We start from the raw sequence: 15,693 nt of genomic DNA on the forward strand, positions 1-15,693 counted from the left end.
GACACAGTTTCAGATCTCTCTTTGCAGACACAGGTGAGGAGTAATTTCTTCTCTTGGACAGTCATTAGTCTGTAGAATTCATTCCCCCAGACAGCAGTGGAGGCTGGGCCCTGAAATATATTCAAGGTTGAGTTAGAGACTATAGGGTTTAGGGAATCAAGGTTCATGGCAGAGTGGAGGTGGGTCGCAGAAAAGTGGAGTTAAGGACACAGTCAGATCAGATGTGATATTACTGAATGGTGAGGAAGGTTTGAGGGGCTGAATGGTCATCTCCTGTTCCTGTTATGTCCTTCTATTCTTAAATAGGCAGAGAGTTTGCTGATAGGATGGGTACGTGCTGTTTTCTCACTTTGATCCAACTTCCTCATTTTGAGTCACAGTGACACATCAACTCCTTCTAATTAAACACACAGAGAACAGCACAGGAAGAGGACATTCAGCCCAAGCAGAGTGGGTCAGCAGTCATTCCCCAGACGAGCAGTCGGACAGGTCCTGCGTAAGTAATGGAATGATTGGAATTCACTTCCACGATCAACATTGTCCTTTGTTGATGTTGTGACTTTATAAAGACAGATTCCAATGATTGATGCCTTTGAAAGATTTCTACTGATTATTGAGATCTGGTTCTGAGACTCAAGTCTGTCGTACAGAACATCTTTCTGGTTTAAGATCGAGGGAAGCACAGAGACATGAGCTTTGAGATGTCCTGAGGTGGTGGAAGGTGCTACAGAAACGAAAATACTCTGAAGCTTTTCTTTCTTAAAGCCTTGTGTCTCTCTACAGAGCACCTATCATCCCACACAGAATCCAGGTAGTCTGTGAAGACATTGTCTAAAAGTAGTTCTGATCACTCAAGAGGTGAGGTCTCATTAACTCCTTTCTATTTCAGAGTTTGAGAGTGAGAAGCTGGTGAAATATCTGGGAGTGGACAATGATCGGGAAATCTTATTTCCTCCTGTCACTTCTCCAAGGTAATATCATCATCAGCTCGGACAGATTTATGGTTAATAGTCTTTGTAAAAGATCATTCTTATTGAGTTCTGATTGGGAAGAAATTCAGCAGTGACCCAGTGTATAAACTCACACCCAGTCCCATTCACCCATCACCCCTGTGCTCACTGTTACACACTGACTTCCTGTCTGATAGCAGAGTTGGAGAACAGCAGAGATGTTGGAGGGTTGTATAGACTGGAGGATGTTAGTGATGGGGAGGGTTGTATAGACTGGAGGATATTACAGAGATAGGAAGGTTTGTATAGACTGGAGAATGTTAGTGATGGGGAGGGTTGTAGCGACGGGAGCAAGCAGCAGAGATAGGGAGGGTTGTGTAGACTGGAGGATGTTCATGATGGGGACGGCTTTAGCTGCTGGAGGAGGCAGCAGAGACAGGGAGGATTGTGTAGACTGGAGAATGTTAGTGATGAGGAGGGTTGTAGCGACTGGAGGAAGCAGCAGAGATAGGGAGGATTGTGTAGACTGGAGAATGTTAGTGATGGGGACGGTTTTAGCTGCTGGAGGAGGCAGCAGAGATAGGTAGGGTTGTGTAGGCTGGAGGATGATAGTGATGGGGACGGTTTTAGCTGCTGGAGGAGGCAGCAGAGATAGGGAGGATTGTGTAGACTGCAGGAGGTTATAGAGACAGAAATGGTCATTGGGGCTGGAGGAGAATCTTAGCTTGTTGTTGGATATAGGTTGGCGAGTGAAAGGGCTGAGTAAAGAATCAGGGGTAAAAACTGGTGAAGAAGTCTATACTATGCTTGGCCTGAACTTTCTGTATTTTGCTGATTTTAATCAGAATGTTCCATGTAAACAACACAGAAACTTCTAGAATAAACAGGTTGCTCAGCGTTACACTTCCTGTCCATTCACAACATGCTAGAAACATCCATTAGAGTGCAAAACAACTGAAATAGAGACAGAAGATAAAGCAGCTGGTGTATAAATGTGTGAAATAATATGATTTCTCATGGTTGTCTCTGATCTGCTGCAAAGTTTAAATTTCACTGGAAATCTGAACTTTGCAGCTCAGAAGGAGGCAATTGACTCGCTGCCTGAAAGGGCGCAGGAAGTAGATTCAAAAGGAACTTTTAACAGGGGCAACTGGATCAAAACCTAATGGGGAAAAACTTGCAGGAATATGGCGAAAGAGAGAGGGAGGAGAACGGTGACTAATTATATAGATCTTTCAAAGAGCTAGCACAAGAATGATAGGCAGAATGGCCTCCTTCGGTGTTGAATCATCCTACAATCCAATGACTTAAGATACTTACCAGCAAGTCTTCAGGTTTTTGCTGAAGTCATGGATCTTTCAGAAGGACAGGGGACAAGAGAGTTCTGGCCATCATGTTCATGTTTCATTGCCATTACACAAGTGTACAGCGCCAATGAATCTCTGAGTCTCTAAAGTACTGAGACAATCTGTTGGTACGCCCACACCTTGTCATGGCGACTGTGTCTGGAACTTCTTTAATTGTTCACACTGATCTGTGGGATCGTCATTCTTCCATGTTATTCCTGGTTTCATTGTCCTGGATGAACTTGGACTGTACAGTGGGAGAGGAGCTGGAATAGATCTGATTTATCCTCAGTTATGCCTCTTTGCCCTTGTCTGGGATGACTTCAAAGGACCCTGGTTCAGAAAAGATCCTTGTCACCTCGACTGCTTGCTGCTAACCTTCTGTGGGATCCTGAATGTCAACTTGTTGTTCCAACTGTAAACTTGACAATTCTGTATTCACATTTTAATCAGAAATCAGAGTCGGCATGTGCTTATGAAAAGGAATATCATGTTTGAAAGGTTGAACAGAATTATTTGAGGATGTACAAGCAAGATGGAGAAAGGGGAACGAGTAGATGTGGTGTATTGGGATTTCCAAAAGGCATTCAGTAAAGTGCCACATAAAAGTTTCCTGTACAAAATAAAATTTGATAGTGTTGGGGATGATGTATGAAAATGGATAGAAGATTGTGTAACTAACAGGACACAGAACGTCAGGGAACTAGGCAGGACAAAAAGCTGTGAGGAAGACACAAAGAAGCTGCACAGGGATAAAAATCATTTCAGTCAGTCAGCAAAATATTTGTAGGATGGAATATAAGGAGGCAAAATGTGAGGCTGTCCACGTTGGTTGGAAGTGTTGAAATAAGAATATTATACACGTATGGAGTGATTGCAGAATGCTGCCGCACAGAGGGAACCTATACATGAATCTCAAAATGTTACCATGCTGAAACAGCAAAGAATTAAGAAGGTAAATGAAATATCAGTCTTTATTGAAAGGGGGATAGAGTATAAAAGTAGGGAAGTCTTGCTACAACTGTACAGGCCATTGTTGAGACCACATCTGGAGTAGTTATTGTCTCCTCACGAAGGGAGGGGTGTTCTGCTATTGGAGGCAGTTCGGAGAATGTTCACTAGATTGATACCTAGTTTGAAGGGGTTTGCCTAATGAAAACATTTTGAACAGTTTGTGTCGATACTGGAGTTTAGAAGAGGGAGAGGTGATCGAATTGAAACATAATTGTGAAGGGTTTTGACAGAGTGGATGCTGAGGCTGAAATAACTCCTCAGAGGCTGGTGTCAGAATGAGGGGTGTCCCACTGAAGGGGAAGAAGAGGAGGAATTTCTTCTCTCAGAGGCTCATCAGTTTGTGGAATTCTCTCCCCCAGAGGGCAGCGTAGGTCACTTGTTAAAAGTTCATCAGCTGACTCTGCTCAGTCACCTCCTTCCCCTATCGAACAAAAGATAAAAGTTAGGATTGATCAGGCCAGCTTCCACTCTGCTACCTGATTTATCCAGTGGTATCATCAGTTGGGACGATAACACCACTGAGTACAGCTGTCACACACACTCTGAATATTTTAATTTCAGAGATCTTTATGGATTACGGTCTGCAATTCATTGTTGGGCCATTTCAGAATACGTGTGTAAAGTGAAATATCGATCCATGCTCTTCCTCTCATTGTGCACATCACTGTCATCTTTTGGTTTGTCAATCACTTCATGTCTGTATTTCTGTCTTGAAAGATTTCCTGTACAGTCAGCAGCTGTGATTTCAACATTCCCCAACACTGCGACTGTTGTGTCTGATCAAAGGGTGGTCTCATGTTATGCAGCGTGACTGAAGGCTGTTCACCGTGTCGTACCTGTACTGAATCTTGCTGCCAGAATGTTTGACCACCACCGAACATCATGTTGTGTTTTAATAATGATATAAAAGCACCAATCACACATTAGGGATTGTATAAATATGTTTTTTATTATTCATTTGTGGGACATGGGCGTTGCTGGCTGGCCACCATTTACTGCCCATCCCTGTTGCCCTTGAAGGGCAGTTGAGAATCAACCACATTGCTGTGGCTCTGAAGGCACATGTAGGCCAGACCAGGTAAGGATAGCAGATTTCCTTCCCTAAAGGACATTAGTGAACTAGATGGGTTTTTTGACAATCGACAATGGTTTCATGGTCAACTATTGATTATTAATTCCAGATTCACTGTGTCAAATTCAAATTCCACCATCTGCTGTCAGGAGATTTGAATCTGACTCCCCAGAACATGAGCTGAATTTCTGGGTTAATAGTCTGATGAAAATACCATGAGGCCATTGCCTCCCCTAAACCCTAACCCTTTGTCGGTTCAATTATTTCGACTAGGCACATGAGGGCAGATGTACATGAATAGAAATCTTGAAGACACCTGCAGCAGATCTGTGTGTGCTGTGTTCTGCTAACAGGCCAAAGTGGAACTAAGACTGGATCACATGAAACACTTCCCCACTAGTGATGTCACGCTGCTAATCCCTTAAAGGCAAATTACAATCAATTGGAACCACTGTCTGAGACTTTGAGGATCCAGACAGGTGAGGCTAATGAGTGATTCATGATAGTGAAAATGGTGGGAGCTATGGGGGCTCCTAATCCATTGTCCTGCCTTGTTAATCAGCACTAAATACATCTCCATTGATGTGTCTTGTTGACTTTGTGTTGCGTGGAAGATTGGCTTCATTAAACAGGGTCCTGAGGACCATGAGGCAATGTAGAGTGAACTGGTCCACTCCTGTGTCCAGGATTCTCTTCCATCCATTATGAAACCATGGGGAGTTCCTTGTGCGTCCTGTAGATGTCCACATGCAGCCACTGTGCACCAGTGACAGAGGGGATAACTATTGAGTCTGGTGGGTCTATGATCCAGTGTTAAATATTGATATTTCTCTCCCCAGTTGGACTGTTACAGGAGTGGAAATGCTACACTCCAAGTGAGGTGACAGCACAGGAAGGTTCGTGTGTACAGATTCGATGTAATTATAGTTACCCATTATATTTGGCAAACCAGCCGCGAGTCGGAATCTGGTTTAATAATAAGGAACAGTCATCATCATCTATCGCCTTTCACTCTGAGGATCACAATCAGGAGGCATCACAATTCCACGATCGGACCCGACTGTCTGGAGACCTGAAAGATGGCGACTGTTCCCTGATTATAAACAATGTCAGAAAGGAAGATACTGGACCTTATTATTTCAGAATAGAATTTGCTGACAAGAATAGATACAGCTTCTACCCTGTAACCTGGCTTCAGGTTTCTGGTAAGTGCTGTGTTATAATTGCTCAACAGTTCACAGTCCACACTCAATGGGAAATAACACATCCCAGTGTTTGATTTGCTTTTTGTGCCTGTGTCTTGTGCTATTTTTAATGACTTATTGATTTCTGCTCTGGATCTATGAACTTATTGGGAGCGATTTTCCCCAAAGAATTCTAAGTGTTGAATTTGTGTGAAAGCTGGAGTAAATCACAGTGGTTTTTACACTGGGAGTTTAAACATGAATCTCCCACACTCTGTGCACTGCAGAGTGGCGTGAATGACATTAACATTCAGTGGGCAGGGCGTATTCCCGCTGGAGAGCCGGCTGCATATCAGTGCCGAGATTAGCGTATGGCCTTGCACTGCTAACCTCCAGACTGCTGATTTCCCAATCGCTGGCCTCCCGACCATGGGCCTCCCGATTGCTGGCCTCCTGGTCACTGACCAGCTCCGCGATCCTGCAATGCCCACCATGCAAACACTCAGGCCCAATTGCTTGTATCCCGCCTGTATCCAGGCAGCCTTGACCTCACCCTCCTCTACCTTGGCAGTCCCAACCACTGCCCCCACCCCGCCTCCAACCAAACCCTGCACAGTGCCTGTCTGCCTCCAACCCGCACTCAGGACCCCCACAGGGGGCTTCCCTCCCCCAAACCGGAATGCCAGCCATGATCATTGGCCTCCCTCCCTTCCCACTGATCCCAACTGCAGAGCGGCAGCAGGAATCTCCAGCCCCATCGATCGTCCTCCCTGAGGACCCCCCATCAGACCCTGATCCATTACGCTCTGCGTGCTTGACACTGCCCCATGCCTGATTGTCAGTGCCAAAGTGACAAGGGCATTAGCACTTTGCCCCTTGGGCAGTGGCAGGAGGGCCAGACTGGCACTGCCAAGGTTCCAATGCCCAGGGCCCCCCTCCTGGCGCTTAACGCTCTGGCAGGACCTCGATTGCCCCTCTTCACTCCAGCGGGCCTGGGTCACCAGCTCACCACAACTGGGCAGATACTGTAAACCTTGCTGGAGTGAATCACTCCTGGTGAGGGGTCGGGGAGGGGGTGGGGGGTTGCTGGGGAGAGAATGCTAGCCCACCCAGAGAATTCAGTCCTGGGTCCGCTAATGGTATTTAAATTACATGCAGATTAGGTGCTGCATAATTTAATCAGCTCCGCACCGATTTCCAGCACAGAGCTAACGACATTGGAAATCCAGCGCTGGGAGATTCACTCAGGTCTGGGTCCCCAGCAGGGAGCCTGAAAATCGGGCACTGCTAGAATCTTCCGGCCCACTGCACTAAAAGATCAGTGCAGCGAGGTGGGAGAATTGCCCTCTTTGTGTTTGAACACAGCTTGTCCATGAGAGCCACCTCCTGTTCCCTCAACCCTACTCCCAGCAAACTGCTGATTGCACAACTTCCCCTCCTGGTCTCCGAGTTAGCCGACATTGTTAACAGTTCATTCTCTCTCCGCGTGTCATCCCTCTCTCTCTCGCATCAACCTTCGATGACCCTCTTCACAATAACAATCATTGACTCTTCCACCCATGTAAACTCCTGTCCTGTCTCCAAACCTCTCTCCCATCTCCAAAGTTGTTGAATGTGTTTCCATCTCCTGAATCCGTTCCCACTTTTCCTGGAACTCTATGTTTGAAATCCTCCAGCAATTTGCTGTCCCGGTCACAGTACCGAAACAGTTCTTATCAAAGTCACTGATGACATTCTGTGTGTCTGGGACAAAGGGAAACTTTCTCTCCTCGTCCTTCTCCATCTGTCTGAGCCTTTCACACGGTGACCGCACACTCCTCCTCCAATGAAAACCATTCTTTACAGTTCCTGTTCCAAACTCCGTTTCCTAGCGACAGACTCCATCCGTCTCCCTGGAATCTCTCTGATATTAATCCAATCTGGTTGCAACCTTGTTTTCCCATTTGATCCTGAGATGAGATTCCGACCTTATGGCCGTGCTATCACCGAGACCGTCTACTCCCACCTCTGGAACATAGCCAACTTCACTCCGCCTTGGGGCATCTGTTGCTGAAACTCTCATACATGCTTTCAGGACCTCCACAATCGACTATTCCAGCACCCATTGTCCCCTCTGCAAACCTGAGGTCATCCAAATCACTGTTGCCCATATTTTAACCTGCATGTCATTCGTTTGTATAATGCCCCAGAGGTGGAGTTGGCTATCCAGGGGCCCTGGCCTGTCCTGAACCTGTCCGAACCTATTTAGCAATGAGGACTTTTGCCTTGGGAGTTCAAAGCCTTGCGCTACGCCAACATTCATGGCTGATCCGGTTGTGGTCTCAATGCCCATTTTCCTGTCTGCCCTCCCATAACCCTGGACCCCCTTGTTGATCAAAACTCAGTCAAACTCAGCCTTGAATTTATTCAATGACCCACAGCTTCCATCGCTCTCTGGGGGAGAGAATTACACAGACTAATGACCATCTGAGAGAAGAAATTCCTCCTCAAATTTGTCTTCAATGGGATCCCCCTTACTTTGAAACTGTGCTCCCTGAGAGGGAAACATCCTCTCAGCGTTCACCCTCTTGAGCCCCCTCAGGATCTTACATGTTTCAATAAGGTCATGTCTCATTCTTCTAAACTCTAATGAGTACTTGCTCAAACTGCTCAACCTGTCCTCTTAAGATAACCCACTCAGCGTAAAAACCAACCTAGTGAACCTTCTCTGAACTGTTTCCAATGGAAGTATATTTCTCTCTAAGTAAGGAGACCAAAGCTGTGCACAGTACTCCAGGTGCGGTTTCACCAATGTCCTATATAATTGTAACAAGATATTCCCACTTTTATATTCCATTTTCCTGGTAATAAAGGCTTACATTCCATTAGGCTTCCTAAGAATGCCAGATTTCCCCTTACAAAGAACAAAGAACAACCCAGCATGGGAAACAGGCCCTTCGGCCCAACGAGCCCGCACCGCCGCATCACCCTACACCTATTCTACCCTGCGTGTCTACGAATGGAACACCTACTGAGCCAGATTCAGGGGAGAATAGTGTCAATTTGGTAAACCAATCAGCCTAAGAGCACATCTTTGGGGTGTGGGAGGAAACCGGAGCGCCCGGAGGAAACCCATGCAACCACAGGGAGAATGCGCAAACTCCCACAGACACAGGCCCAAATCCATGTATCTGCACAGCCAGCAGTGCTAGTCACCGAGCTGTTGCGGCGCCCGTCTACCGGTCCAGGATCAAGCACACACACCGGCACGAAGTACTAGGCCACTCCCGGAACCTCCAAGAGCAGCCCACGCACGACCCACCGTGTGCATGCCCCTCGTTTGACAACGAGGTGGACCTCCACCTGCGGAATAAAAAGACAAAAACGTTAACTTACAAGTCTGCATTTCCGGTGTCTCCCGAGGTTCTGACCTTATTTAATAGCCCCTACTATAACCCTCCATCCTCGTTTCACTCATGTGTCTGTCTAAATGGACTTTAAACGAGTCCAACGTTCCTGCCTCCACCACCCTACTCGGTAGCGCGTTCCATACACCCACAACTCTCTGCGTAAAGAACCTTCCTCTCACATCCAAATTATACCTCTCCCCCCTCACCCTTAAATCATGACCTCTCATATTTGTACCCAGTCTAGGGAGCAGTCTCTCTTTATTGACTCTATCTATTCCCTTCCGTATCTTATATACCTCTATCATGTCCCCCCTCAATCTCTGTCTTTCCAAGGAGAAAAGTCCCAGTTTCTCCAACCTTTCCTCGTAACTCAGCCCCTCCATGCCAGGCAACATCCTGGTAAACCTCCTCTGCACCCTCTCCAGAGCCTCCACGTCCTTCCGGGAGTAAGGTGACCAGAACTGGATGCAGTACTCCAAATGCAGTCTAACCAACGTTCTATACAACTGAAGCATTAGACGGCAGCTTTTATACTCTATACCCCTTCCCTTAAAGGCTAACATTCCATAAGCCTTCCTAACAACCTTCTCCACTTGTGTCGCAACCTTCATGGATTTGTGAACCTGCACTCCCAGGTCCCTCTGTATTTCTATTCTCCTAATCGGTCTACCTTTTATCACATAGCTCCTCTCTGCATTATTCCTTCCAAAATGCATCACCTCGCATTTGTCAGGATTAAATTCCATCTGCCACCTATCTGCCCAATGCACCAACCTATCTATATCCTGTTGTATCGCCTGACATTCCACTTCAGTACCCGCCAACCCTGCCATCTTGGTGTCATCTGCAAACTTGCTGATCACACCACCTACGCTCTCTTCCAAGTCGTTTATGTATACTACAAAGAGGAGAGGTCCCAGTACTGAGCACTGCGGCACACCACTGGTCACTGGCCTCCAGCCCGAAAAGGTCCCCTCCACAACTACCCTCTGTCTCCTATTGCCCAGCCAGTTCTCAATCCACCGAGCTACTTGACCTCGTATCCCATGCGCCTTAACCTTTTCTACCAGCCTACCATGAGGGACTTTGTCAAACGCCTTACTGAAATCCATATAGATGACATCAACGGCTCTCCCATCGTCAACCGTTTCTGTCACCTCCTCAAAGAATTCCACCAGATTCGTAAGGCAAGACCTCCCTCTAACAAAGCCATGTTGCGTATCCCTAATCAGATCGCAATGCTCCAAATGCTCACACATCCTACCCCTAAGTATTTTTTCCATTAATTTCCCTACCACTGATGTCAAACTCACCGGTCTATAATTTCCAGGGTTATCCCTACTACCTTTTTTAAACAGCGGTACCACATTTGCTACCCTCCAGTCTTCTGGGACCTCACCTGTGTCCAAAGAGGAGACAAAGATTTGCGCCAGAGGCCCAGCAATTTCATCTTTCACCTCCCTAAGCAGCCTGGGATAAATACCATCAGGCCCTGGAGCTTTATCCGTCCTTACGCTGCCTAAAAGCCCTAGCACTTCCTCCCTCGTAATAGATATTTCCTGCAACTGATCCTCAGCTCCCTCCAAGAGACCGCACGATTCCGAACCCCTCTCCTTCGTGAATACCGACGCAAAGTATTCATTCAGGAGCTCCCCCAAAGTGTCCAAAGATGTGCAGGTTAGATGGATTCGCCAATAATAAATGTGCAGATTTACTGAAATAAGGTGAGATGGTGGCCCTGAATAAAATGCTCTTTCTGAGGCTTGGTGCAGACTCGATGGGCCGAATAGCCTCTTTTTGCATGCAAGTTCAACTGTTCTGTCAATTGCTGTACGAGATTGCTAACAGTTTGTGATTCATGTACAAGGGCACTCAGATCCCTCTGTACTGCATTCCGCAGTCCCTCTCATTTTCAATAATATTCTGTTTTTCTATCCATCCTGCCAAAGTGATTGCGTGCAGAGCTTCTCAGTATTGACTATCCCCCACATTCACTCCCGTCCGCGCATTTTGTGTCTAGTGGATCTCTAAACTATTCAAGGTTAAACATTGATGTTTCTCTCCCCAGCTGAACCATCACAGGAGTGGAAAGGTGATACCCCACAAAATGTGACTGCACAGGAAGGTTCGTGTGTTCAGATTCCATGTCGTTACACTTATCCATCACATTTGCAAACCCATTCCCGAGGTGGAGTCTGGTTTAATGAGGAAAGGGGAAGATCGTTAATAGCCTTTCACTCCAAGGATCACAGGCACGAGATGCCACGGTTCCGCCATCGGACCCGGCTGCCTGGAAACCTGAAAGATGGTGACTGTTCCCTGATTATTACCAACATCCGACAGGAAGATACAGGACCTTATTATTTCAGAATCGAATTTGACAATGGTCCCAGCTATAGTTATCACCCTGTAACCAGGCTTCGCGTTTCTGGTAAGTGCTGTGTTATAATTACTCAATAATTCAGTCAACACTCAAACTGTGATATTTACATATTAACACAAAATACAGCTTACTATAGCACAGTGTCCAATTATCAATAACCTGGTCATAGCTTCCAGTTCAAAATTAAAGTAACCTCTAACACTCACTTTAATATCAATGATTAAATGCACTGACTGCGTCCATCAAATGTTATCAGGTTATCCAATCCCATCCATCTCTCTAATCCTGTTTAAAAGCCGTACATATTGACCTCCACACCATAATCAAATATTGTCTTTATGGGTGACTGAGGTAACAGGGGAGGGAGGTGCTGTTGATGTAACACTCGTGAGTTTTCTACGTCCTGTAGGTGGTCCACACTGCAGCCACCGTGTGCCAGTGACGGAGAGGGTGGATATCAAGTGTAGGGCATCCACAAACCATCCAGTGTTAAATATTGATACTTCTCTCCCCAGCTGAACCTTCACAGGAGTGGAAAGTCGACACTCCACGAGAGGTGACAGCGCAGGAAGGTTCGTGTGTACAGATTCCATGTCAGTACAGTTATCCATCATGTCTGGGAAATCAGCCGCGAGTCGGAATCTGGTTTAATAAGAAACAGTCATCATCATTTATCGCCTTTCACTCCAAGGATCACAATGGCGAGATGCCACGGTTCCGCAATCGGACCCGGCTGTCTGGAGACCTGAAAGATGGCGACTGTTCCCTGACTATAAACAACATCAGACGCGAAGATGCTGGACCTTATTATTTCAGAGTAGAATTTGACAACAAGAACAGTTACACCTACCAACCCACAACTTGGCTTCATGTTTCTGGTAAGTGCTGTGTTGTAATTACTCAATAATTCACATTCAATACTCAGTGGGAAATAGCACAAGCTGTGACGTTTACAAATTAACACAAAACACAACTTATTATAACACATTGTCTGATTATCAATAACCTGCTGCGAGCTTTCAGTTCTGTCCTAAATAAACCTCTAATACTCACTTTAACATCAATGATTAAATGTACTGACTGTGTCCAATGTTAGCAGGTTATCCAATCCCATTGATCTCTCTCAACCTGTTTAATAGTCTGACATATCAACACAAGAAAGACTCACATTTCTCTTGTGCCTGTCACCACCTCAGGAATCCCAAACTGATTCACAAACAATGAACTAATTCCTGAATTTCACATTCTGAACACTGTATGGTAAATGAGACCCTGCTGAATTCCAGATTTGATTTATTAGTGAGTAATTTCTGCACAGCAAGCTTCCACAGCCAGCAATGTGATCAATAACCTGATTAATAACCTGAGCAAGAGAGATACAAACAGTTCACAAAGAGATGTTGATAGATTAACTACCTGGCAGAAAGTTGGCAAATGGAGTATAATGTGGGAAAATGTGAAGCTGTTCATTTTGGAAGGGAGAACAAAAGAAATGAGCATTATTTAAATAGAGGAAAAACTGCAGAAAGCTGGAACACAAAGGGACTTGAGGGTACTTGTGCACGAAACAGAATTTAACAATAAGGAAGTCTTGCTGTGCCTGTGGAAGGTACTGGTGAGACCACATCTGGAGGAGCGGGAGCAGTTCTACTCCTCTTATTTCAGGAAAGATATATTTCATTGAAGGCAGTTTGGAGAAGGTTCATGGGGATGATCCCTGGTATGGAGGGATTGTCTTATGAGGAAAGTTTAAATAGGTTGGGACTCCATTCATTGGAATTTAGAAGAATGAGAGGCGATCTCATTGAAACATTTAGGATTCTTAAGGTTTTTTACAGGGTAAATGTTGAGAGGATATTTCGCCTCACGCAGAGTCTAGGATCACAGGGTGGAGTCTCAGAATTTCGGGGCACCAATTTAAGATTGAGATGAGGATGAGTTTCTTCTCTCAGAGGTTAGTGAGTTGTTGGAACTCACTGCCACAGAGAGCTGTGGAGGCAGAGCCCTTGTGTATACTTAAGGATGAGATAGATTTTTAATCAATAAAGAAATCAAGGGTTACAGGGAAAGGACAGGAAAGTAGATGTGAGGAATGTTGGATCAGCGCTGATCCTATCGAATGGCAGCACAGGCTCCAGGGGCCAAGCAGCCCACTGCTGTTCCTATTTTTTTATGACCGTATCTGATTCCAATAAAAACAAATTACTGCAAATGCAGGATACTTGAAATAAAAACAGAAAATGCTGGAAAACCTCAGCAGGGCTGGCAGCATCTGCGTAGAGGGAAAGAGAATTACCATTTCCACTCCAATAGAATTCTTCTTCAGTTTTAGCTGTTGGTTCAGAGATAATTTCAAATTGTTTCTGCCCTATTGCAAACAGGATTTAATTTTGAACAAAGTGATGAACCTATTCTCCATGAGCTGTAAGCTGTTCCTCCACCTTTACCCAAGGGTCACTGTGTGAAAGTGTATTAAGCTGCCTGACAGAGGTTCAACAAGCCTAAAAATAGGAAATTCTTTAATGATCATTGTAATCTCAGTTCTGATTTCATCCTTGTAACAGTGCTTTCTCTTGTGGGACTGTGATTTCTATTTGAACTGATGCTTCATGTTATATTTCACAGATAAACCCACAATATTCCCTGCTGAAATTATTGCAGGAAAGTGTGTGAACATAATCTGCACCTTCAACACAACATGCAATGGAACAGCACCTGTCTTAACCTGGGACACTCCCACTGACGTAACTGGATCAGTCTCAAACACTGTAACTCAGCTTGGTATCACTCTGACCTACACTTCCGTTCTGACCCTAATCCCATCACTCAAACACCACGGACAAAATCTCACCTGTAGAGTGAGATATCCATCTGTTTCATCAGAGCGGATCCTTGTACTGACTGTGCAATGTAAGTACAGATATAATTCATTCTACATGAAATGTAATAGTTTCCATTCTGACAGTGAGATCCCACTAACAGCACTGTGGTTTGGGCTGGCGTGTCTGTCTTTCAATAGCAACAGTGTGAGAGCACTCCATCATATCATGTCTTGGGACAAGTTATATCCACCTCAGAGGGGAGACGGGCAAGGTTTTGAATGTCATATGAAAGATGACACCTCTGACAGTGCAGCACTCCCTCAGTACTGACCCTCTAACAGTGTGGCATTCCCTCAGTACTGACCCTCTGACAGTGTAGCAACTCCTCAGAACTGACCCTCTGACAGAGGAGTACCCCCTCAATACTGACCCTTTGGTAGTGCAGCACTCCCTCAGCACTGACCCTCTAACAGTAAAGCACTCCCTCAGGATTGACCCACCAACAGTAAAGCACTCCCTCAGTACTGACTCTCTGACAGTAAAGCACTTCTTCAGTACCGACCCTCTGACAGTGTGGCACTTCTTCAGTACTGACCCTTTGACAGTACGGCACTCCCTCAGTTCTGACTCTCTGGCAGTGTAACAATTCTAGTCATTATGTGGCATTGGACTGGGGTAAAGACAGTAAGAAGTCTCACAACGCCAGAATAAAGTCCAACAGGTTTGTTTGGTAGCAAACGCCAGTGGCTTTCGGAGCGCTGCTCCTTCGTCAGATAAGTGGGGAGTTCACAGTCCATGTAAGTTAACTTATCTTTGTTTTTAGATGCACCACAGAACCTTTCAATGACTTATTTTGATACGTTTGATGCTTCATGGATCAATATAACTGAGGGGAATTTGACAGTGATAATCTGCTCTGTCGAGAGCTTCCCAGCTTCTAACCTGACCTGGAGACATCTTAATGTCACAATGAACAGAACAAGATCCAACAATGAGCTGTGGTTGGTGATTCCTCGCGTTACATCCAGGGCCACTGGAGACTATCAGTGTGTGGCAGAGAATGAACATGGAGCAGTGGAAGGGTCCATCACCATCGCTTTGGAACGTGAGTGTACAGACTTCAACATCTCTCTCACATATATGCACACTCAATATTTTTTGCATAAATTTTACATTGGAAAGGAGAAGTTGTATTCATATGGCGATGAGATCATCCTGAAACACTTTATCGCCATGAAATACATTTGAATCATTATCATGTTATAATATGGAAACATGGCCATCAAATTATGCACAGCAAGATCTCAAACAACAGTATCATAGTGATCTGAAAATCCATTATATCATTGAATTTGGTTGATCTATATATAGAGATTACACATACAAGGTGGGTCACCAATAACTCTTTGGGAAGGAAACCTGGCAATTTTAATGGGTCTGAGGGTGAATAGTTGACTCCAGCCTCAAACACCAATGTGGTTAATTCTTAGCTGCCCTCTGAACTGGTCTCTCAGTTTGTGTCAAACCAGTGGT

General features: G+C 45.3%; 1 protein-coding gene across 1 annotated transcript; it reads left to right on the top strand.

Moving 5' to 3' along the window:
* The first annotated feature begins 931 nt into the window (after positions 1–931).
* On the top strand, positions 932–15,408 carry LOC145353719 (sialic acid-binding Ig-like lectin 12). Its single transcript, XM_080204487.1, has 6 exons — positions 932–971; positions 5,222–5,587; positions 11,024–11,386; positions 11,854–12,216; positions 13,955–14,248; positions 14,984–15,408. The coding sequence occupies exons 1-6, from the start codon at positions 932–934 to the stop codon at positions 15,406–15,408; spliced, it is 1,851 nt and encodes a 616-aa protein (XP_080060613.1).
* Positions 15,409–15,693: the final 285 nt, after the last annotated feature.

This window comes from Carcharhinus amblyrhynchos, chromosome 16, assembly GCF_965287045.1.
Source record: "Carcharhinus amblyrhynchos chromosome 16, sCarAmb.v2.hapA, whole genome shotgun sequence".
NCBI classification, from domain to species: Eukaryota; Metazoa; Chordata; class Chondrichthyes; order Carcharhiniformes; family Carcharhinidae; genus Carcharhinus; species Carcharhinus amblyrhynchos.

What these genes read in the sequence shown, in the direction of transcription:
- LOC145353719 (XM_080204487.1), top strand. Translation starts at nt 932, where the DNA reads ATGATCGGGAAATCTTATTTCCTCCTGTCACTTCTCCAAG. An exon ending in AACCAGGCTTCGCGTTTCTG is followed by an intron (nt 11,387 to 11,853) that starts GTAAGTGCTGTG and finishes TTCTCTCCCCAG; the next exon opens with CTGAACCTTCACAGGAGTGG. An exon ending in CCTTGTACTGACTGTGCAAT is followed by an intron (nt 14,249 to 14,983) that starts GTAAGTACAGAT and finishes CTTTGTTTTTAG; the next exon opens with ATGCACCACAGAACCTTTCA.